The sequence below is a fragment of the Hyperolius riggenbachi genome, chromosome 9 (assembly GCF_040937935.1).
Source record: "Hyperolius riggenbachi isolate aHypRig1 chromosome 9, aHypRig1.pri, whole genome shotgun sequence".
NCBI classification, from domain to species: domain Eukaryota; kingdom Metazoa; phylum Chordata; class Amphibia; order Anura; family Hyperoliidae; genus Hyperolius; species Hyperolius riggenbachi.
In genome coordinates, this window is record NC_090654.1 from 33826611 (window position 1) to 33852018 (window position 25408).

Sequence of the window (25408 nt, forward strand, 5' to 3'; positions counted from 1 at the left end):
TTTTTTTTGTAATTTTAAAAAAAAATATATATATATATATACAATAAAAAAAAAAACATAATAGTTACCTTAGGGACTGAACTTTTTAAATATTTATGTCAAGAGGGTATAACACTGTTACTTTATAAACTACGGGCTTGTAATTAGGGATGGATGCAAAACTGAAAAAAATGCACCTTTATTTCCAAATAAAATATTAGGCCAAACATTGTGATAGGGACATAATTTAAACGGTTTTATAATCGGGAATAATGGGCAAATAAATTTCATGGGTTTTAATTACAGTAGCATGCATTATTTAAAAACTATAATGGCCGAAAACTGAAAATAATAATTTTTTCCCACATTTTTTCCTATTTTCCCCATTAAAACACATTTAGAATAAAATAATTCTTGGCATAATGTCCCACCTAAAGAAAGCCTAATTGGTGGCGGAAAAAACAAGATATAGTTCATTTCATTGCGATAAGTAATAATAAAGTTATAGACAAATGAATGGAAGGAGCGCTGAAAGGTGAAAATTGCTCTGGTGGTCAGGGGGTAAAACCCCTCAGTGGTGAAGTGGTTAATTGCCAGTTTTAGACAGTGTTTACAAACAAAAGACATGGCTGTTACCAGCTTGTGATAGGCTGTGGAGAGGGGGTGTATAGCTTCTGCCAATAACAGCAGACAGCACATTCCTGCCTGAGCCCGACAGAGCCGACAGAAGAGAGAAGATTAGATCATATAACAGAGATACAGTGGTGTGAAAAACTATTTGCCCCCTTCCTTATTTATTATTCTTTTGCATGTTTGTCACACTTAAATGTTTCTGCTCATCAAAAACCATTAACTAATAGTCAAAGATAACATAATTGAACACAAAATGTAGTTTTAAATGATGGTTTTGATTATTTAGTGAGAAAAATAACTCAAAACCTACATGGCCCTGTGTGAAAAAGAAATTGCCCCCTGAACCTAATAACTGGTTGGGCCACCCTTAGCAGCAATAACTGCAATCAAGCGTTTGCGATAACTTGCAACAAGTCTTTTACAGCGCTCTGGAGGAATTTTGGCCCACTCATCTTTGCAGAATTGTTGTAATTCAGCTTTATTTGAGGGTTTTCTAGCATGAACTGCCTTTTTAAGGTCATGCCACAACATCTCAATAGGATTCAGGTCAGGACTTTGACTAGGCCACTCCAAAGTCTTCATTTTGTTTTTCTTCAGCCATTCAGAGGTGGATTTGCTGGTGTGTTTTGGGTCATTGTCCTGCTGCTGCACCCAAGATCGCTTCAGCTTGAGTTGACGAACAGACGGCCGGACATTCTCCTTCAGGAATTTTTGGTAGACAGTAGAATTCATGGTTCCATCTATCACAGCAAGCCTTCCAGGTCCTGAAGCAGCAAAACAACCCCAGACCATCACACTACCACCACCATATTTTACTGTTGGTATGATGTTCTTTTGCTGAAATGCTGTGTTACTTCTACGCCAGATGTAATGGGACACGCACCTTCCAAAAAGTTCAACTTTTGTCTCGTCGGTCCACAAGGTATTTTCCCAAAAGTCTTGCCAATCGAGATGTTTTTTTAGCAAAATTGAGACGAGCCTTAACCACTTCACCACTGAGGGGTTTTACCCCCTGAGCACCAGAGCAATTTTCACCTTTCAGCGCTCCTTCCATTCATTCGTCTATAACTTTATCATTACTTATCGCAATGAAATGAACTATATCTTGTTTTTTCCGCCACCAATTAGGCTTTCTTTAGGTGGGACATTATGCCAAGAATTATTTTTTTCTAAATGTGTTTTAATGGGAAAATAGGAAAAATGTGGGGAAAAAAATAATTATTTTTCAGTTTTCGGCCATTATAGTTTTTAAATAATGCATGCTACTGTAATTAAAACCCATGAAATGTATTTGCCCTTTTGCCCCGGTTATAAAACCATTTAAATTATGTCCCTATCACAATGTTTGGCGCCAATATTTTATTTGGAAATAAAGGTGCATTTTTTTCATTTTTGCGTCCATCCCTAATTACAAGCCCATAGTTTATAAAGTAACAGTGTTATACCCTCTTGACATAAATATTTAAAAAGTTCAGTCCCTAAGGTAACTATTTATGTATTTTTTTTAATAGTAAATTTTTAAAAAAAAATTTTAATTACAAAAAAAAAAAAAATGGGGAGTGTGGGAGGTAATGAGTTAATTTTATGTGTAAAAGTCATTTATTTGTATGTGAAAAATGTGTAGGGTGTAGTTTACTATTTGGCCACAAGATGGCCACAGTAACTTTTTGTTTTAATGCGACCTCCAAGCTTCCTTCCGGAAGCTTGGAGGAAGTATAAGGAGGCTGGACACGTGAGTTTTTTCTCACAATGATCGCGCTGCCCATAGGAGAGCAGCGGATCATTGCGGGGCTTAGATCAACGAACGGGAATGGATTTTCCCGTTCATTGATCTCTGGGCGAGCGGGCATCGGCGTGTTTACTAGCGGCGGGCGGCGTGTTTACGAGCGGGAGCGCGGACAGCGTCGGGAACGCGGAAAGTACGTATTTCTCCGTCCCTGGTTGTTAAAGGATGGAAAAAGGGGCGGAGAAATACGTACGCGCGGGGGTAAAGTGGTTAATGTTCTTTTTGCTTAAAAGTGGTTTGCGCCTTGGATATCTGCCATGCAGACCGTTTTTGCCCAGTCTCTTTCTTATGGTGGAGTCGTGAACACTGACCTTAATTGAGGCAAGTGAGGCCTGCAGTTCTTTAGATGTTGTCCTGGGGTCTTTTGTGGCCTCTCGGATGAGTTTTCTCTGCGCTCTTGGGGTAATTTTGGTCGGCCGGCCACTCCTGGGAAGGTTCATCACTGTTCCATGTTTTTGCCATTTGTGGATAATGGCTCTCACTGTGGTTCACTGGAGTCCCAAAGCTTTAGAAATGGCTTTATAACCTTTACCAGACTGATAGATCTCAATTACAGTACTTTGTTCTCATTTGTTCCTGAATTTCTTTGGATCTTGGCATGATGTCTAGCTTTTGAGGTGCTTTTGGTCTACTTCTCTGTGTCAGATAGCTCCTATTTAAGTGATTTCTTGATTGAAACAGGTGTGGCAGTAATCAGGCCTGGGGGTGACTACAGAAATTGAACTCAGGTGTGATAAACCAATGTTAAGTTATTTTTTAACAAGGAGGGCAATCACTTTTTCACACGGCCATGTAGATTTAGAGTTTTTTTTCTCACTAAATAATGAAAACCATCATTTAAAACTGCATTTTGTGTTCAATTATGTTATCTTTGACTAATAGTTAACGGTTTTTGATGAGCAGAAACATTTAAATGTGACAAACATGCAAAAGAATAAGAAATCAGGAAGGGGGCAAATAGTTTTTCACATTACTGTAATACAGCCGCTGTGCAACTAGAAAAGGCTGCAGTAAGACAGACCACATTAGAACATGTATAGGAACTTATAGGATAGAAGAAATAAGGCTGAAAATTTTGTTAGAGAGTCTCTTTAAAAGTAAGAAGTAATGTACTCCTCCTTGTGTCTGCTCCCTGGCTGATTGGTATTGGTATCTGCAGGTTTTTTTTCTTTTCTCTGCCGATCTGTCCAGTAATTTCCCGTGTCTCTTCCAGTTGCAGGAACTCGTATGTCACGTTATGATGGGGAACCTGGTGATGTTTCGGAAGGACTCTGTGCTCAACATCTTAAGTGAGTGCCTGAGATACACAGATGATATTTCTCTCCAGTGGGTGGAGCCTAGTTTGATATACAGCATGTTACATCTCGGTAAAGCTCAGCGTATTTTCATGGTGTGTGTTAAAGCAAACCTGCAGCGAAAATACATTTGTGAGATAATGAATTGCATGTGTAGTACAGCTGAGAAATAGAACATTAGCAGCAAAGAAAAGAGTCTCCTATCGGTTTCCAATACAGGAAGAGTTTAAAAAAAAAAAAAAACACTTGTTATCTATGCAAAAGAGTTTCCCTGAGATATTCAACCCACTGGGTGGAATACAGTCCTTTTTTCTGAACCACTTGAACAGCCAAGAAACAGTGAGAGACAGCTTGAGATAAGGTTTTACTGCAAGAAAGTTCAAAGGTCATTATATCTGCTTTGTTTTATAGCTTAAAAGGACAGAGTGTGGTTTTAAAACTGTGACTTTGACAGTCGGATGCAGTTATCAATAAAGCTATATAACTGAAAATAAAAATAAGTTTCTGTTCTTTGCTACTACTATTATATTAATTATCCGTACTACACATACAAGTAATTATCTCATCAGTTGTTGTTTTTTGTTCGCTTCAGATTTGCTTTATGCTGGGCTGAATGTTTGACCAATGAGATGGTGCTGAGAGTAGTGAAAGATGTAATTGACCAATGACCATGGCTGCTGTTGCTTACTCATACTTAGCAATACCAGGGTGACTGGAACAGCAGTTCATGAAATATCATGAAATTAAATATATGATTGGTGGGTTACACAGTGTGCGGGCCGCTTCTATTGGCTCAACATTATCCATTACAAAGGAATTATGTGTTACCTGCTTTACCACACCAAGGTTTGACCGTGACTGCTATACCTTTATTAAAACTTTGTATTGATATATATTTAGTCACCATTGCTGCAGTGTATACACCATATAGAGTACTGAGAGGGTCACATGATTTACTAGTACTGTGATTGGTCAGTGCTGAGTCACATGATTCTCAGGTGTGTGATTGGCTGTAAGGTGCTTTGTGTTCTCTCTTGCAGTTCAGAGTTTGGAGTGGGAGACATTTGAGCAGTACTGTACCTGGCAGCTCTTTCTAGCCCACAACGTCCCGCTGGAGACCATCATCCCTATCCTCCAGCATCTCAAGTACAAAGGTGAGTTCATTAATCTTCTTCAGACACGCTGTCCCTCCCTCTTTCCTTAAGCAGCCCATACACGATTTTCTGGCCGACCGATCGATCAATCGATTGCAAATCGGTTGGCCAATCGACCGATCGACGGCCGATTTCGATCGATTTCGATGGATTTCCATCGAACTTGCAGGGTGGAAAATTTAGGTCGATCTGATGAGATTGTTTATCAGTTTGCATTGGCCTTAATGGAAATCTGATGGCAAAAAAATGCCATCAGATCGAATTTCAATAGATTTCAAACTGAAATCTATTGGAATTCTATCCTGGTAAAAAATGTTCTAAAAACGCATCAGATAGATCATCAGATGCATTTCTTATCTATCTGCTGCCAATCTGATGAGTGTATGGGCACCTTTACTCCTTACTCGAGATGGTTTGGGGTGAGCTGGACTGCAGAGTGAAGGCTAAAGGGCCAACAAGTGCTAAGCATCTCTGGGAACTCCTTCAAGACTGTTGGAAGACCATTTCAGGTGACTACCTCTTGAAGCTCATCAAGAGAATGCCAAGAGTGTACAAAGCAGTAATCAAAGCAAAAGGTGGCTACTTTGAAGAACCTAGAATATGACATATTTTCAGTTGTTTCACACTTCTTGGTTATGTACTATACTGTATATATATATCACTACAGGGCCTCTTTAAGATAAGTGAAGTCTCCACCAGGGCTGTGGAGTCGGTCCAAAAATCCACCGACTCCGACTCTTCAGTTTAGGATTCCACCGACTCCGACTCCTCGACTCCGACTCCTCTAATTTGCATATTACAATTTTTTTGATTAAAAGTATGTAACATGAAATTCGTCTCTTAACTGCCAACGCTTAGGAATTTTACAAGACAACTGAAGTGAGAAGGATATGTAGACTGCTATATTTATCCCCTTTAGACTAAAACTAGTCCTTGGTAAGAGTACTTGTAAAAGGTACAAACCGGAACAAAGAACATCTATCAGGCCCTAGGCAATGTAACTGTGGGTACATGTAAGAATGATGTGCAGGTACTCTGCAGGGGAATGAGGAGATTCTTCCTCTATTACACATTCTTCATGCACAATCTGAACCAGGTTTATGGGTGACAGACAACACCTCTGTGTTCAATGTGCACAGCATTCTCAGTGGATTCCCTGCAGCTCTGTGGGGAGTGCATATGTAGAGTACTACTGTGTAACAAAGTAAACCTGAGACAGATGAAATTAAAGTTTTATACATACCTGGGGCTTCCTCCAGCCGCCTTCAGGATAATCAGTCCCTCGTTGTCCTCCTCCACCACCTGGATCTTCTGCTATGAGTCTAGGTACTTGAGCCAGTCGGGCGTAGTGCGCATGCACACACTCCGCCACCAGGAGCATACTACACCTGTGCAGCACTATTGCGCAGGTGCAGAATGTTCCTGGCTGTGGGAGCGGCATGCGGCCGGACAGCGCTGACTGGCTGAATTACCAGGACTCATAGCAGAAGATCCGGGTGGTGGAGGACAGCGAGGGACTGATTAGCCTGAAGGGGGCTGGAGGAAGCCCCAGGTATGTATAAAACTTTACTTTTCATCCGTCTCAGGTACCCTTTAATTTGTAGTCACCAAACCAAATTTTAACAACATAGCAAATTATTTGATTTCATCAGCAAAGGGAGTGCATACATTTGCATAAATCAGCATCAATGCAGAATTATTTCCATCTCATTGACCATCTCTATTAGTGACACAGCTACACATCAGGCTTTATTCTTACAGCATAGATGTTATTTAGTATATATAAGAGATTCCTGTGTACACATCATATGCGGTATACAGTCACAATCAGATGTGTATATCTGACCTTAAAAATACGGGGACTGCTTTATTGAAGCAGCACAAGTAACTCATTTTGATTGGTTGATTTCATTTTTGTGGACTAAGCACAGCTATTACTGTATATATACTGTATATATACATTATTTTTAATGACTATTATCTAAGAAATAGAACATTTTATAATATTTTCTATTTTAATTACAGTTACAAATTCATTAGGAGTCGGTGCATTTTTCCCGACTCCAGGCACCCAAAATTGCCCGACTCCATGACTCCGACTCCACAGCCCTGGTCTCCACCTAAACTGTGACAAACGCAGCACAATTTCAGGAGGAACAATGTTTCAGGAGCACTTTTCTTAAATCTTAAAGGTCACCTGAAGTGAGATGGATCTGGAGGCTGCCTTTTTTATTTGCCTTTAAGTAATGCCACTTGCCTGGCAGCCCTGCTGGTCTATTTGGCTACAGTAGTGTCTGAATAACACTTGTAACAAGCATGCAGTCAGAAACACCCAATCTGCATGCTTGTTCAGGGTCTGTGGCTAAAAGTATTAGAGACAGAGGATCAGCATGGCTGCCAGGCAACTGGCATTGTTTAAAAGGAAATAAATATGGTAGCTTCATTATCCCTCTTGCTTCAGTTGTCCTAAAATGCCTGGAAACCGCGTGGAAGCATTCTGTAAACTAGCAGCTGTGTGTGGCCTCTACAGATGGAAAATGACATGTGACAAGTTTTATTTTTGTTCTGCGGGATAATTTGACTGGGGCTGCTATTATTAAAAAACGCAGCATGTGGGACCTTTTCCAACCCTCCCCTCCTGATTGATCCACCATAACTTCTTTGTGTTCTTTTTTCCATTTACAGAACACCCAGAAGCCTTGTCCTGTCTCCTCCTGCAGCTCCGCAGAGAAAAGTAAGTGCTGTTCTAGTTTAAATCAAATCAGAACGTCCTTATTAAAAAAAAATCATCCCTGTCAGACTCTGGTGTACATGGCCCTCTCCCTATGCTTCACTGAGAAAGCTCCCTTGCTGGGCTGACAGCTGTTCCTGAAAAGGGAGTGATTGCTGCCATCCTGCACTTCCTAGCGGATTTCCAGCGTCCTCAGTGTACTGCTCCCAGACATGCAAGGTCAGGTGACACGCAGGAGTCACTTGACACGCAGGAGCCATAAATGGACCCTGGAAAGCCGATGGAAGGAGCAGGATGCATTGAAGATGACGGACGGACAATCGGCGAGTATTGCTGGCTCTCAAAAGCTAAGCCACTTTATCCCCTCAGGCATGCCGGTTAGTTGAGACTTAGTTGAGAGAAGCAGGTGTACCCTTTAAATGATGAGACAGTACCTCGGACGAGTACTGAGGTGAGGTCACTTCAGAAAATAGAATACGTCCAGCCTAAGATGTATAAACATGGTTTAATTCCCTCAGGGTAAAATATTTTTCCAATATTTTTGTTGCGAGAGACAAACTTTATTTTTATTTCTTAGCAGGAAAAGCTAAGTGTTTCTTGAGCTCCCCCTGCTGGTTACATTTGTAATTGTCCTAGAGATAAAGTCCCTAATATAGCAACTCAATCTGCCAGACCCAGTTAAAGTGGACTTGAACTCAGAACTTCCTCTTTGCTCTAAAAGATAAGCAACAGCATAATAACCTTTACAGAAAACCATTTCTTTGTTACTACCCACAGAACTCCTGAAATAAATCTGCTGCGTCTACTTTCTGCTTTCACGGAAGCAGACAAAGGATTAACGGCCTGCGTTTAGCATATTAGATGTGTCTGCAGAGGACTGCCAATTTTTTTTTTTTCGGTTCTGGGTAGTAAAATTGCTGCAAAATCCCTTTTGTACAGTGATTGGAAAGTGTTTTTGCAGCCATTATTATTATTATTTAGTATTTATATAGCACTGACATCTTCTGCAACACTTTACAGAGTACATAGTCATGTCACTGACTGTCCACAGAGGAGCTCACAATCTAATCCTTCCATAGTCATAGTCTAATGTCCTACCATATTATTATTATGTATTTATATAGCACTGACATCTTCTGCAGCACATTACAGAGTACATAGTCATGTCACTAACTGTCCTCAGAGGAGCTCACACTCTAATCCTACCATAGTTATAGTCTAATGTTCTACCATATTATTATTTTGTATTTATATAGCACTGACATCTTCTGCAGCACTTTGCAGAGTACATAGTCATGTCACTGACTGTCCTCAGAGGAGCCCACAATCCAATCCTACATAGTCATATGTTTGTTGTAATCTAGGGCCCATTAACCTATTTATATATTTTTGGGATGTAGGAGGAAACCGGAGTACCTGGAGGAAACCCCTTATTAGTCTAGTGCTTTTTTCTGCTGATTTGGTTAAAAACCGCTCCTGAGCTCCCCAGCCCTCAAAAGTTATAGAATGGGGTTTAGTATGGGCTCTCTTTGTGTCTTATGGGGAACTTGGGCCCTAAAATACAGTGACCAATAGAGATGTGGGGTGCAGTGAAGAAGAAGTTGCAATGCAAATTAAATTTGATCGGCCCAGTTCCAAGCTCCGTGCAATTTGCATGGAATTTGCATATAAGCTATAATTATTAGCGCCCCGTTGACCATTTTCGATGGCTGGAAAGCACTTTGTCTTCATCAGACCTCTGAATATAATGCCAGGTACACACGATGCGTTTTTCTGGTCGATTTTCATTTCGTTTTTCCACTTGATTTCCCGCTCGATTCTCTTATCAATTTCCATTCACTTCTATGAGAAATCGACCAGAAAAACGATCGAAAATATCGGACATGATGGAAATTATCTAACGAATCATCTAACACAAAATTGTATGGTGTGTTCCTAGCATTAGATTAGGATTCCCTTCGCATGACCCCCTGGTCACAGTCCTCGGGTTTCTATTACTGGTAGCACCTGATGAGCATTATGGGATGACTTTAGCGAGGCAGTGAAGCCGCCGTGTAATCCCTGTACTAGAAAACACCAGGGAATGCTGTGACCAGGCGGAACCATAACACATAGCAGAGAAAACCTCATAAAGTAGAAATCCATCTGCGATTAAGCTGTCCTCACAGACCAGAACCTAGCCTTGCATCTAAACGTCCTCTGGAGATAGGTGATCGTGTATTTGTGCATTCGTGTGCTCTGTTTCCTTGTCTGCAACCTCATTTATTGCCCAGCGCTGCGTAATAAGTTGGCGCTTTATAAAATAAATATTGGTACCAGAGTCTAGTGAAAGATCACAAGGAGGATCTGCTGCTTTGTCATTGTTCCTTTCCCCAAAACTTAAAGAGAACCCGAGGTGGGGTTCTGACAATGCAATCCACATACAGAGGCTGGGTCTGCCTATACTGCCCAGCCTCTGTTGCTATTTCAATCCCCCCTAAGTTCCCCCTGCGCTCTGCTATCCCCCATAAATCACAGCCGCGCTGCTTACACGCAGCGTGTCACAGCGGGCTGTGTTTACCTCTGTACTGTCAGTCTCGGCGCTCCCCCCGCCTCCTGCATAGCTCCGGTCCCCGCCCGTGTCCCTTCCCTCCCCACTGATTAGAGTGAAGGGACGCGGGCGGGACCGGAGCTATGCAGGAGGCGGGGGGAGCACGCAGAGTGACAGTACAGATGTAAACACAGCCCGCACAGCGGTATTTGGGCAGCAGGGCTGTGAAGTCAAAGACATTTTTGGGTGCCCGGAGTCTGTTTTTTTTATAAACTTGGGATTTGATTTTTGTACCGACTCCACAGCCCAGATGGGCAGGCTACAGAATTTTCTCTGATCAGAGAGCGATCTGTCTCTTGGTCGATCTGCTCATACATCGCTAGATGTCGGGGAATGTAAAGTGACAGCGACATAGAAAAAAAGGGCATTTATAGGGGATTTTACTCTAGCAAAAATCTACATTTTCTATGTATGCATTTGAAATGTTGCAATTTTTGGATATAGTTCTTTAAAGCGGGCCTGACATCAGAACTTCCTCTCTGCTCTAAAAGATATGCAACAGCAGAATAACCTTTGAACAAAAACATTTCTTTGTTACAGCTGATACGATCCCAAAATAAATCTACAGGGTGTCTACTTCCTGCTTTCATTAAAGCAGACAGAGGATTAACATTTCGTGTTTACAAATTAGCTGCCCATATTCCTGAGCAGACACAGCTGAGAGATCAAATTACAGTTGTGATTAGTCACCGATGAGGGGGAATTAGACAGGCGAATCTCTCTAAATACATACAGGGTGCATTTCTTTATGATTTTCATCTGTCTTGTGCAAGAGTTCAAGTCCACTTTAAGGGAAGCTGGGAATCTGTGCTGCCTGTGTGTGGGCCTCTCAGGAGCAGATCCACGTTGTGCCGCGTATACAGAGCACGTGTGTTGTTTGACGTTATGAGCGGGGCCACTCGCTAGCCTGCCTGGCATCTTTCATACACCTGGGGCCTTTTCACAGAGCCGCCACATCTGACATCTGCATTCATACACCACACTGGCTGGAAAATCTTTCATTGCTGCAGAACCCAAAGCGTTTATCTCTGCAGGCTTTCCGAGCAGATACAGAATCAGCCATCGCGACGACTATCAAGCGAAAGCACTTAACACCTCGTCACGCTCCCGCGGGTGATGCGGAGTAGCGGGGCCGCTGTCATTGTATATGCAGATCCGACCGTGTCACATTCTGCAGTTTCCTGTACAGCCCAGATCTCTTATCAGCCACATCGAGCATTCATTACTGCCTCCGCTCTGCAGAATGGGGCATTGTGGGTAATGGTGCTACAGGTCTCCCGGCACTGCTGCCTCTCATCACCAGTAATTCTAGATTATTGAATTATTTGTCTTCAGAATGACCCAGTTTATGCTGGCGAGATGGACGTCTTCAATAACGGAGGTGGGAGAAGGGGTGACAAAGAGATTGCCTTCCAGAATGTGTGTCTATGCTGGGAAATGTCAGAGTATCGTAGTAGAAAAATAGTGACCATTGCAGAGGGTGTATGGAGGTAAAGGCAATGGATACATTTATTGGGATTTAGAATAAAATCAATCAAAGGTCGATAGGTGGATATAACGCACCAGTGGTGGATCAGCCAAATATACAGTGGCCAAAAAATTAGAGACACCCTTAATATGAAAGTAAACCAGTCAGACAGTGACATACAGTGATATAACAATGCAGAGTTTTGGGATAAACCTCTGAAATAACATTAAAAAAATGTGTTTTCCTGCATTTTATTACACATAGTTATCATTTTTGCTTTTGTACATTTCACTTTTTCTCCTGAGTTTTCTCCTAGGAGATAATTTTCATCTTCAATTTATAACAACTTTTAGCAACTAGTACTTTGCAATAGAGAAAGTACCAAAAAGTAGGTGAAAAAGTACTTTCAACATTATTTTGAGTATTTGTTTGCTTGCTGGTTTCAAAATTTCACCTAGGAGAAAACTTGCGTGAAACAGTGAATTGCATATGGGCCATTGTCTGTTAGCAAATTACAAGTTCCCAAAGTACAGTTTATCTGCTCTAAAAGCTGCCATTGCATTTTATTGCATAGCTGCTGTATTTATATATTGACATTTTATATAGTGATCGCTTCTCAGCTCTTTCTGCTTCTAGGCTCAGTACAGCTCAGTTTCGGCAGTTTGCTAATGTTTACTAAATGTATCTGACAAAGGAATGTAAACAAAACATAATGTCATCACCGCTTTGGATGCAGCAAGGAGCTTTCCACAGAAGAACGAAGTGCTGTGTTTAACTGTTTGAATGCTGTTCTGCTACAATTTTTTCTGTGGTAGTAGATGTTACGCTGTAAATAATCTTGTAGCACAAAGAGAAAATGCTGAGTTTCATACTGCTTTAAGGAATGCTCAGCTTCTGATGACTTGGGTATCATGGAAGTTAATGAGCAAGGGACGATCATCGGTGCAAGAAGAGCTGGTGTTAGCATCTCTGAAATGACAACACTTTTAGGTTTTTCTTGCCCACCAGTGTTTCGGGTGTTTAGAGATCGGCAACTGAGAAAAAAAAATTGCCCGTGTGGGCAATCCAAAGGAAAAATTCGAGTTTTTATTGAATGCAATGCCAGACTGTTATTCCACTTAATTTGTCACAGTGATATTTATAAGGCAATAAGGCCCTATAAGACCAAGTGTACAAGCCCTATAACCATCATTGCCTTTATGGTGCTGAATGTGTTTCTTGTTAATATGGTCCTTTATGATCCTGAAATATTGTAGACTGTCCGCTGAAAAAGCTTAAAAAGTCCTGAGATGTAATATGTCTGCCACGTGATGTTTTATTCCTTTTCTTTTAAGGCCAACAGAGGAGATGGTGAAGATGGTTCTCAGCCGTCCTTGTCACCCTGACGACCAGTTTACCACAAGCATCCTGCGCCACTGGTGTCTGAAACACGATGACCCCTTGGCAGAGCACATCAAGTCTTTGCTCATCAAGAACAACAGTCTCCCCCGGAAACGGCAGAGGTGAGTTGGAATGTAACCACAAGTGCTTAGAGCTGGCCAGAAAACATGGAGGCCGATGGAGATTATGGGTCGGAGTTTGACTACTTTGTGTCACGCCAATTCCTCATTTCTTAACCTGGGTATCAGTCCTGAGATTCCAACTTGGTACCTGCTTCTAGAGAACAGTTTGAGGATTCAGCTAAGGTTAGGAGGTAGATTTAAGAGTTTGTCTGAGGTTAAGAATGAAAATTAGGATTAGATTGTTGGTTTGAGGGTTGACCTCAAACCAATAATCGAATCCAAATTTCTCTAACCTCTCCATCTAGAAGTTCTTTCAGTGCATCCCTCACTCCTTCTTCTTGAGGGTTCTACTGGTGTGACCATGTCAGTCTGACCCTCTCTTTCTTAGTGTCCCCCTTGTGCTCTTTAATCAGTGAACTCCTCTTTCCTTATACTAAGAGTCCTATTGGCATTCTTTCATCACTCTCTATTTGCAAGTGTCTTTCTGGGTGCTCTTTAGTCAGTGAACCAGTTTCGTCTTCTTTGAGGGTCTTTCTGGTTCTCCTCCATCAGTGCACATCCCAATCCTTCCTTCTATGAATCCTAATCCTCCTCCATCAGTGCACATCCCAATCCTTCCTTCTATGAATCTTAATCCTCCTCCATCAGTGCACATCCCAATCCTTCCTTCTATGAATCCTAATCCTCCTCCATCAGTGCACATCCCAATCCTTCCTTCTATGAATCCTAATCCTCCTCCATCAGTGGATCCGTCTCTTCCACATCTTGAGAGTCCTAATCCTCTTCCATCAATGCTCTCTTCACCATCGCCTCCTGCGAGTCCTTCCAAACATCCACCATCAGTTCACTCCTTAATTCTTTCTTCAGAGAGTTCTCAAAGTCCTCCGTCAGTGAACCTATCTCCCTCCTGAAGAGTCCATCTGATTTTCCTCCATCAGCGCACCCATCTCTTCCACCTCTTGAGAGTCCTTCCACCTGTGCACTCCTCACTACCACCTCCTGAGAATCCTTCCAAACTCCATCAGTGCACCCCTCAATATTTCCTCCTGAGAGCTCTCAGAGTCCTCCATCAGTGAACCTATCCCTCCTGAAGAGTTCTTCTAATTTTCCTCCATTAGTTTACCCCTCTCTTTCACTTTTTGAGAGTCCTTCTAATAGTCTTCCATCAGTGCTTGCATCACTACAGTACCAACTCCTGAGAGTCCTTCCAAACATCCACCATCAGTGCACCCCTCAGTACTTCCTCCTGAGAATTCTTGTTGTCCTCTATTAGTTGAACCTATTTGTTCCTCCTGAAAAGTCCTTCTGATTTTCCTCCATTAATGCACTCCTCTCTTCCACCTCTTCAGAGTCCTTCTAATACTCTTTCATCAGTGTTCTCATCACTACCACCTCCTGAGAGTCCTTCCAAACCTCCACCATCAGTGCACCCCTCAATTCTTCCTCCTGATAGTTCTTGAGGAGCCCTCCATCAGTGAACCTATATATCTCTCCCCCCCCCCCCCCCCCCCCCCCCCCGAAGAGTCCTTCTGAGTTTCCTCCATCATTGCACCCATCTCTTCCACCTCTTGAAAATCCATCTAATCTTCCAGCAGTGCACACCTCACTAACACTCAGAGTGCTTTATCAGTGCTTCTAATTTCCTGAGAGGACCTCTGGCTTTTAATCAGCTAAAGCTCTTGTGATTCATTACATTGCTAAAATGTGAAGAGCTTGTATAGGGCTGCTGTCTGCTCATGTCTCCCAGCCCCGCTACAGAACAGACACTGAAAAATACAAGTGTTGATCTGTCACGGAAATTGGTGTTCCGATGGAGAGCACTCCACGCTCCAGAACATTGTCATTCTCTTCTGGTGTACCCTGTGTGCTACTGCTGGACAATTATCACTAGAGGGCAAAGCAGAAAGAGACAATATCATTATTGGGGGCTACATCTCATGGGCACTTTCAGGTTAAAGGGAGACTCCACAGAAAATAGTACCATCTCACAGTTACTCCCTACTAGAATTGAGCTCCGCTTCTTGTAATCGACATTACGAGTAGGCTTTGCTGGCCACGGCAGGTGGTGGGGAGGTTAACTTGCCTATGTCGCCATCTATAGGCGATGCAGTTCACTTCCGTTCCACATCGCTCACATGCTTCCTTCTTCAAACCTAGAAGGAGAAAGCATGTGAGTGACGTGGTACGCGAGTGAGCCGCATCAACTATAGGCGGCTACATAGGTAAGTTAACACACACCCTCCGTGGCCAGCAAGTCCTACTCATAATTTGGGGCGTCGGCGCTACCTGTTGTTCACCTCTACTCCCCCCACGTAGGTCATATTTTATCAGTCAGCATTACAGCTGCTCTTCTTCCCTTTAGGCTGCTTTCAGAGTGGGACGTTACAGGCGCAGGTTAGAGCAGTCTGTAACGCAGCCCAACTCACAGTAATGAAAAATCAATGGGCTGTTCACAGTGCCCACATTGCGTTACATTGTAACGTATCACATTTTATGAAAGTGCAGCATACTGTGCGTTATACGCGGGTTTAGCCGCATTAGACTGTTTGCAAATGCTCAGTAATGTTGTTTAATTGTTTTTTGTTTGCAGGAGAGGAGGAGGGGAGAGTCCGCTATTTTGTCTAGCCACATGGCTAATTAATATTCACTGCACTGCAATGGTTCTCTTCATATGAATCATTCTCTGCCTGCTAGCAATGATTCATATGAATCATTCTCTGCCTGCTAGCAATGATTCATATGAATCATTCTCTGCCTGCTAGCAATGATTCATATGAATCATTCTCTGCCTGCTAGCAATGATTCATATGAATCGTTCTCTGCCTGCTAGCAATGATTCATATGAATCATTCTCGGTTCTATCCAACTAAAACGGCGCACCAAGAGACGCATAACGCGGCTCTATGTAGCGTCCACCTTTAGCACCTCCATGCGTTGCGGTAGGGAAACGTTATGCGACCTTAACGTCCCCTGCAACGCAACGTCCCACTGTGTAAGAGCCCTTAAAGAACAAGTGACACCCATGCTAACTTAAAAATAAAAAAACACATATATAAGTAGATAAATACTAGTTCTACTTACATAAGATATGTATTGCACTGTCCACGTTATGATTTCTGTGAATTTTATTAAGGAAAAGCAGAGAATCCTATTCTAGACAGTTTCCATATTAGTTACCTTTGACCTCTTGACATCATTTCCTTCCTTACTCTTTTTTTCCCTCCTTTTTGTGTATTCGTTACTTGCCCTCCTCCCAGAGTCTTCAGACACTCCCACTGAGGTCTATACTAGGAAGGGCACTGTCTTATGCCATTAGAAGGCAGGGGGAATAAAGGGAAGAGGAGGAATAGAATATAGACCCACCCCCAGCATGCAACTGTTTGGCAATGGCAATTAAAGGGCCAGTTCTAAGGTATGTGGTAACTCCAAATCATAACAGCAGAAAAAAGTTTTGAATGCAGGATTAGCATTTTTATCACTTAATACACTCAGACAAGTTGCTGTTGAAATTTGATTTTTATGGTGACAATCCCACTTTAAAGAGAACCCGAGTTGAACCTTGGGTCAAAAGTTAAATACTTGCCAAAGAAGAGGGAAGTTTCTTGATCCTCCAGAGGCCTCAAGTTGTCTTTTGGTAGGTTCCCTCCTGTGTGAGTCAGACAACCGTGTGGGGCAGTCTGATCTCAGAGCAGCGGCTTGCTTAGGCTTATGCATATGTGAAATGTTTATTTGTACTGTGGTTTATTCCCCTTGTTTACCCACATGTGGCATTCCTGCTCCTTCCTGTAAGCAGTGTGTCTGATTGGCTGATTTGTGTTGTGTTTCAGCCTGCGCAGTTCTAGCAGTAAGTTGGCACAGCTGACTCTGGAGCAGATCCTGGAGCACCTGGATAACTTGAGGCTCAACCTGTCCAACACCAAACAAAACTGTAAGTATCATTCCCTCCATCATGCCCTGGTTCAAGTCCATCCGTCCCCCACCTTCCCATGTGCAAGCCCCTATTCATCCATCCCCCCACCTTCCTATGTGCAAGCCCCTATTCACCAGGGAACCCAATCTACTGATAGTCACCAAAACTGGCACAGGAGCACCACAACCACTCCCTCTATCTCTTCTTACGCAGCAAGGGTGCCCATGCATTACTCGGTTTTTGGCATCAGTATTTGAATCATATCGAATCTGGCAGATATCAATGCCGCGACATGGCCACACCATCAACCATCTAGATTGATTTCCAGACAAAATCAGGTCAAAAGATCAATTGAGCATGCTGGGAAATTTCATTTGCAAGGGGTTGTGTGGCGGTAACAGCATCTGATGCCCACTGACCGATCGAACTCCGACCGAGTTTTGCAGGCTCGCCGGTCATGCTGGCAATCCTTCTGGCCTCCTCCTGTGTCCGCTTCTTTCTTCATTGGCACCCAGGGCCGGATTTGTACTTTTTTTTTGCCCAAAGGCAACTATCACCAGCCACCCCCTAACCAACAGCAACCACTCCCCACATACACACACACACTTTTACTGGTCCCAGAAATCAAGGTATTTAAAGTCGTTGCTACATGCGGCAGTGTCACCTGGTACAGGCGCTCACGGTGGCAATCCAGAAAGATGCAGGAGGAGGCGTCAGTGTGACAGGTGAGCCCGCAACACTTACCACAGGCCCGGGGGAATGTATTCCATGGGGGAGGGGGGTGCCGGTACTAGGGCAACTAAACCCCAGCTCTGGAATCACCCACTAATCCTGCACCAATACCTAAATGACCCACTAAACCTGGCACTGGAATCACCCATCAAGCCTGTGCCAATTCCACATGGCACGAAACCGCACAGGGTAGAGATTATGTAGATACTGTGCATGTAATCTCAGCCCCTTTAAAGAGACACCGTAACCAAGAACTGAACTTCATCCCAATCAGTAGCGGATATCCCCTTTCCCATGAGAAATCTTTTGTTTTTCACAAACTGATCATCAGGGGGCGCTGTATGCCTGATATTGTGGTGAAACCCCTCCCACAGTGTGATGTCAGGACCGTGGTGCTGACATAACACTGTGGGAGCCTTGTTGCATTGTGGGAAATAACAGCTGTTTCCAACTGCCAAAAAAGCAAGCAGCATCTCCTTCCACTGACGTCACCTGTCAGCAGTAAAAATGTCACCATGTGATAAATGCCAGAATGTAAATCAGGGAGAGGAAAGATTTTACAATGGGCAAACACTGAGTAAATCATTTATACATATTTATAGTAAAAATGAAGCACTTTTGTTCATTACATTATTTTCGCTTTAAATGACCATTGAATGTAATTTGGCACCATATCTAGCGGTCTTGTATTCATACACTTTAACAAACACAATTGCTAACTTCCAGCAAGAGCAATGTCCTGCCTCTATCTGGCCAGCAGACGCCAGTCAGCCAATCAAGTGTACTGTCATACACCCTTTGCCTGCTGTACCAAATCTAGCAGGATTTACATAAATTAGCATTCAGGTGGGAGGCTTTGGTTGGACGCAATCGTGAATTGCATTGTTTACAGGGACGCCCCGTGTAGGCACATCTCCCACACGGTCCCCTCCCTAACCACTCACCTGTCAACCGCATCCTGGAAGCTGTAAAAAAGAAATTTAAAATCACAAACACTGGTTCGCACGACAGCCGGGGGCCCCCCAGCCTCTCTCACTCGCTGGGGCCCCCAAACCACCATGCGATACCTAGAGGGAAGTGTGGGCAAGCCCTGGACCTATACACTTCATACATTTTACCCTTCACAGTGGCCCTCAGAGCGTGATCTCTGCAGCAGAGCATTACGCTCGCTATACAAGTCCACCGCATGCAGACAGGAATATTTCACTCTTCGTCAGTTTATTACCAGGGAAACTTAATATTGCTATTGCACAAGCAGATGCACCCATTTTCATTTGGTGGTAAATTGCGTAGCGCTTCCCTTCACAATTACCTCCCCCATCCCCCCGCCGCCATCGTCCTTCACCCTGCGAGAGCTGTCGCTCATTCTGATCTATCTATAGCTGCATAATTCTGTTACTGCTCTAGAAAGCCTCTACTAGATGAAAGCACATTATCATTTCATATCATCCTGCCTGGAAGCTGGTGAGTGGTGTCCCGTGGAGCCCTGGCACCTCCTAGTGGCCAGATGAGAGAACTGCAGACATAGAGGGGGAAAAAACTGTTATTTTCTCTGAATCTGTTTCCCATCTTTGAGTAGTAGAAGCTCTTTACAGTGCCGTATTACACAGGGATTTACTGAGCCCCATATACCTCTGCCCATTACCTGTGGTGTTACTGGTGAGAGGAGGCAAAGTCATCTCTTCAACCAGAACCACAAACTGCAACTCTCTTTATCCGTAACTCCAAAAATCTGCAATGCGTTTCACGGGTCTAAGCCCACTTCATCAGACTTTAACAGGAGTAACTGGGAGGATCAGAAACAAACCAGCTGGAATATGTCCCTAATAACACCAGAAAGGGGGGGGGGATTGGACAGGCAAGCGGTTTATGGGGTTCTCCCCGTTTCTTCAGAGGTAGGAGAAGGTTACCCTTTCCTAAGAGCTTTATTTGCATCCAAATTTAGTAACTGGTGCCCGGCGCTGTTTTCTCCTATTTCGCTTAGACATAGAGTACGGTTTGATTGAGTTTAGGGGCGCTCTGTAAGTGCATTTGCCAGCCTGCACTGACTGCTGTCCCCCCACTTGCTCTATTTCTACGATTGACACCCGAAGTAGCTTGAGGATCTCTTGTTAGGGACAAAGACAACAGTAAAATCTCAATGGAGGCGCCAACTCTTCCTCCATGCAGGGGCGTAACTAGAAATCCCCGGGCCCCCCTGCAAACATTTGGACGAACCCCCACCCCACCCCCAGCCTGTTTAGGGCCGTTTTGAGGGGCAGGAGGGGTCGCAGCATGAGGGGAAAGCAGCACCTATTGTTACGCCGCTGCCTCCATTGATGAATAAAATTATGAGTCTTGCAGGAAGGCCTAAGAACATCATAGCCTAGGCATCACCGGGAGGGAGGGGCTACATACCGCTACACAGCTATAGGAAGTGTATCCTACACTGAAACCAGGATAATTACTGTAAAAGTGGGTATCCTATATATTTTATGTTCTGCTAGGAGTACAGGTACTCTTCAAGAGGAACAGTAAAACAGTCACTGAACAGCTTGAAGCGCAGTCTGCTTATTTAATGTATAAATGTGAAGGCACTAGGGGATAGTCAGTGAGATGCAAATAATTGATGCAGGATTATGTAAATTTTATATGTAAACATATGCGGCTTGAAAACAGACCAATCAAATTAAAGGAAACCTAAGATAGCAGATATTAAAAAAAAAAAATGATACAAACCTTTGGCTTCCTCCAGACCCGCTCAGACTAATTGTGCCCTCGCCGTCCTCCGCCGTGTGTTGCCTTCACAATCCGTCCTGCTAATTCTGGTAGTCGGCGTGTACTGCGCATGCTCGGTCTGGCCACGTGCACGCACAGGTGCAGAATGCTCCTGCCTGCGGGATCGCGATGGGGAGTGTGCGTGGACAGACTACGAATGCCCCGACTGACCAGATACCGGGACAGATTGTGGAGGCTACAGGCTGTGGCGGAGGATGGCGAGGGCAGGAGGAAGCCCCTCCTCCATTAGCTGTTTGTTTAGCGTGAAAACCCCCCTTTTCCCCCTTCAGTGTTTCCTAAAAGTGGTTCCAAGATAAACTGGACAATTTGTTCCTTACAAATAGTTTATAGGGCATTCCTGAAGCCAAATACTTTTTTGTTTTAACACCCTAATTACCTATAAACTAAACAAGCCTTGCCCACAGCTCCTGCAGCGCCTTGGCACTCTGAGACCCATGTAGCAAGGGCTTATGGGAGCTCAGTCTGGGCAGGAGGAGGTGTTACTAGCCAGAGATTTCAGAGGCAGGAGGGAGGAGGAGAGTGGAGTGAATTGGTTACAGGCTGAGGGCTGAAGATGCAGATCAGCTTGCCTGTTTGTAATGATCACAAACAGAACATGGCTGCGGTCATTGTATCACAGGAAGAAATAATCATATTCTGTTGAAGCTGTTTGCAGCTAGATTTGTTGTGTAAACTATCTAAACTTTAGATAAGATATATCGACAAGTTCCTTGTTATAGTTACTTTTTCATCTCGGATCCACTTTAATTGATTAAATGAAAAAAGCCATTACTTTCTGGATAATCCTGGTAAGTAGAACTAACAGTAGGATGTGCATTGTGTAAGCTGCCATTTTCTCAGTGGTTATTGGTGATGAAGTAACACGTATGTCCTGTGTTCAGTCTTCAGCCAGACGCCCATCCTCCAGGCCCTCCAGCATGTGCAGGCCAGCTGCGACGAGGCGCACAAGATGAAGTAAGTGCTGCTGATCGCATTCCAGGAATAGACATCACCTCAAGTTTTCTCCAAAGTCATTTTAGCGTTGAAATGTAAAAAACGCCTGATGCAAAATTTTGACGAAAATATATATTCTTTTGACCTGCTCATATGCTTTGACAAATATTCCCATATAAATATTCTACACGCCAAAATTCTGCCAAAAATAAAATGGCCGTATTGGCTCACCACGGACTATAGGAAGTTCTGCTCCGTACCCGCACACAGTGCGCAAACCAATTCTACAGAAGAGGTGATCTAAAAACGCAACATTTCCTTCTCATCTCCACTGTTATAACACCCCTGCAACTTGTAGCCCTTGCTAGAAAAATGCAGGTTGCCACAATGGAATTAGGTGTGTATATAATAAAGGCTCCAATGAAAAAGGGCGCCAGATATAAATGATATTGAGGTTATCGTTTAGTAAAATGGGTGCAAGGATAAGCCATAAAATATTGTTCATAATACTGATATTCTACTTTTTTCCCCACTGTCACCTCTATTTTTACGTTTAGTAACTTTGCTAGAGCTTTACAGGCTAGGCTTTCGGGAGCATAAAGAGATCATTTGCATATTCAGTAGCAGTGTATTGTGGGTAACCACAGATGTTCACTTAAAGCTGAATTATTGTAAATTCCTTCTTTTTTTAAAGTGAACCAGAGACGAACCATCCTCATGAATTTTACTATATATATCAGTGAACATTAGAGAAAACACCTACCCTGCTCTCTGTTTCATTCTTCACTGTTCAGCCTGCTTCTAATCAGCCCTGATAAAATCCCCGACTGAGCATTCAGTCTGGCTTTGCTAGAATGACTCAGCTATAATGATTCCTGAGCAGAGCCACAAGGGGGCAGGCTTGGGCTTGAAAAGACATCAGAGAAGACAGACTCAGCTATAATGATTCCTGAACAAAGCCAGACAGAATGCTCAGTCTGGGAATTTTATCAGGGCTGAAAACAAGCAGGCAGAGCAGTGAAGAATGAAACAGAGAGCAGGGTAGGTGTTTTCTCTAATGTTCCCACTGATATAAATGCTAAAATACATGAGGGTGCTTCATCTCTGGTTCCCTTTAAGAAGGCAAACCAAACTTAAGCTTGGTCAGTCCAGCACCTTCATCCTCAGATTATTTAGCAAGGCAGTGGTCATCTTGGAGGTGTGTTTGGGGTTGTTATGTTGGAATACTGTCTGAGGACCACTTTCTGAAGGGTGGGGATCATGCTCTGCATCATTATGTTACAGTACATGTTGGTTTTCATGGTTCCCTCAGTGAACTGTAGCTTCCCTGTTCTGGCAGCACTCATGCAACCCCAAACCATGACACTGCCACCACCATGCTTCACTGTCGGCAAGACACATTTGTCTTTATACTCCTTACCTGGTTGTATTGGCATGGAATTCACTAGCGCTTCACAGGCTGCCGCTGGAATCATCTTCCACTCCTCCATAACGAGGCTGGTGGATGTTACAGACCTTGCACTCTTCCACCTTGCGTTTAACTTCCTTGGAGGTAACCCCGAGCTAGGGTCGGATCAGAAAACCGCAGCTCAGAGCGGTAATCCCGACCTCTGCTCGGGGTGGCCGCCAGAGGCTGAATGCAGAGCAATGCGCATAGCGGGAACGTTTCTATATACCTCCCGGGGGATCCCGACGTCGGACGGCATTCTTCTTCCTCTCCTCCGGGGCTCTGCTTCCTCCTGGTGAGATCGCCGGCTGTCGTCATGACTGGGGGGGGGGCACGTCTTTTCTGCTCAGTGATGGTTGGAAAACTCATGAAAAAAAAATTTCATGTAGTGTAATATGTTTTTATGTTGTAGGGGGGGGGGGGGGGGGTGTCAGCTGTACTGTGATATGTTTTTATGCGGGGGGGGGGGGTCAGCTGAATGGTGATGTCACTAATAGTGTAAATAGCACGCTAGGGGCAGTGCAGCGAGTGGAGTCATCTTATCATGCAGCTAATAGCATAACAGGTGCGCAAATAACCAATAGCATAGAGGTTATCACTGTGCTAGTGTCTTTTATTGTCGTGCAGTGTATAGTTGTTTGTCTGCAGGAGCCATTGAGCTTTCTAAATTGTAATGCCCATTGGTAGCCTCTAGGTGGGGCTGTGTTTTCCATCTGCTGCTTTTCAGCCACATGACTTTCCAGCTTTTATGTCATTCAGGTTCAGTGATCTGTTCTCCTTAGCGGAGGAGTATGAGGACTCGACAAAGCCACCCAAGAACCGACGGAAAGGCCCTATGACCAGCCCACGCAGCCGAAAGAGCACCGCACAGCCAACCAACACAGAGGAGGAATCTGCATCGACCAGCGCATCTGTGAGTACTGCATATGCGCAAGTGGAAGGGGCCACATTACATGGGGGGAAGCAAAAATCTTCTAGGTCTAATTGTTGCAGCTACTCACAAGCTATAGAGAGCGCACAGCCCCGCCCTGCTCTGAGAGCGCCCAGCCCCGTCCTGCGCTGAGAGCGCCCCGCCCTGCACTGAGAGCGCCCAGCCCCGCCCTGCGCTGAGAGCGCCCAGCCCCGCCCTGCGCTGAGAGCGCCCAGCCCCGCCCTGCGCTGAGAGCCCAGCCCCGCCCTGCGAGCGCCCAGCCCTGCCCTGCGCTGAGAGCGCCCAGCCCTGCCCTGCGCTGAGAGCGCCCAGCCCTGCCCTGCGCTGAGAGCGCCCAGCCCTGCCCTGCGCTGAGAGTGCCCAGCCCCGCCATGCACGGGAATGAAGTCAGGGTTTGCGGTGGGAAGGAGTCACCGTGGATTTAATAAGGCAGGAGGAGGCTAAGCCTCCCACAAGCCTCCACCTACCGTATGATTGAAATGACATGCTAGGGTGGAATAAATCTGTCTCCAGGTTTAATGAATGCTGTCACTGTTTTATTTCAGGAGGAGGAAGACACAAAGCCAAAACCCAGCAAGAGGAAGAGGAAGGGATCCGCCGCGGTTGGATCAGACAGTGATTAATAGCTCCGCCTCCTCCTAGCCAGCGACCAATCCACTCTGCAATTTTAGGACAGGACTTTGGCCTGTTGAGCTGTTCCTGCACTGTGATTGGTCAGTTGTGTCCTGGACTCTGTTGCTGCTCCGCCGGTCCATCACCTGTCCGCCGGTCCATCACCTGTCCGCCGCCCACCCCAGTGCGACGCCTGCACGCGGGGGGACGGGGGAGACCTTTATACTGAAAGAAATCTCCTATTTTCTTATTGGACTGCATATGAAGTGCAGCCCTGCGCCATGTCTGTGTACATTTATTTTCTTTTTTTTTTCTTTTTTTTTAGAAAAAAAAGAAAGCATAAAATATTTTAAGACACAATAAATGGTTTGTGATACCCAACTGTGCTGCCTGGCAACTTCCTGGCTATGAGGTGCTGGGTGCCTCTGATGCACCAATGTGAGGCCTCAGCTGCTGCAGAACCTCTTCACAGGGCACAGTGGGCCGCGGCTGCCCAGACCGCTAACTTATAGAGAAACTGTAGCCAAGAATTGAACTTCATCCCAATCTGTAGCCGACACCCCCTTTCCCATAAGAAATCTTTTCCTTTTCACAAACGGATAATCAGGGCTCTGTATGGCTGATATTGTGGTGAGACCCCTCCCACAGTGTGATGTCAGGACCATAGTTCTGAAATCACACTGTGGGAGCCTTGTTGCATTGTGGGATTTAACGGCCGTTTAAAGCAAGCAGCATCTCCTTCCACTGACCTCACCTGCCAGCAGTAAAAATGTCACCGTGTGGTAAATGTCAGAATGTATATCAGGGAGAGGATAGGTTTTACAACGAGCAATCACTGACTAAATCATTTATACATAACTATTGTAAAAATGAAGCACTTTTTTTATTACATTATTTTCACTGAAGTTCCTCACCGAAGTGAGAGTT

General features: G+C 44.1%; 1 protein-coding gene across 2 annotated transcripts in view; it reads left to right on the forward strand.

Moving 5' to 3' along the window:
• Nucleotides 1-24862, forward strand: part of INTS3 (integrator complex subunit 3) — a 192651-nt gene extending 167789 nt beyond the window's left edge. For both annotated transcript variants that reach the window (XM_068252424.1, XM_068252425.1), the window contains exons 23-30: nucleotides 3612-3687; nucleotides 4734-4847; nucleotides 7533-7581; nucleotides 12971-13138; nucleotides 16966-17066; nucleotides 21440-21512; nucleotides 23698-23851; nucleotides 24415-24862. In XM_068252424.1, the coding sequence (XP_068108525.1) occupies nucleotides 3612-3687; nucleotides 4734-4847; nucleotides 7533-7581; nucleotides 12971-13138; nucleotides 16966-17066; nucleotides 21440-21512; nucleotides 23698-23851; nucleotides 24415-24492 (813 nt within the window). In that variant the 3' untranslated portion in view covers nucleotides 24493-24862. The remainder of the gene's footprint in view (nucleotides 1-3611; nucleotides 3688-4733; nucleotides 4848-7532; nucleotides 7582-12970; nucleotides 13139-16965; nucleotides 17067-21439; nucleotides 21513-23697; nucleotides 23852-24414) is intronic.
• The last annotated feature ends 546 nt before the right edge of the window (nucleotides 24863-25408 follow it).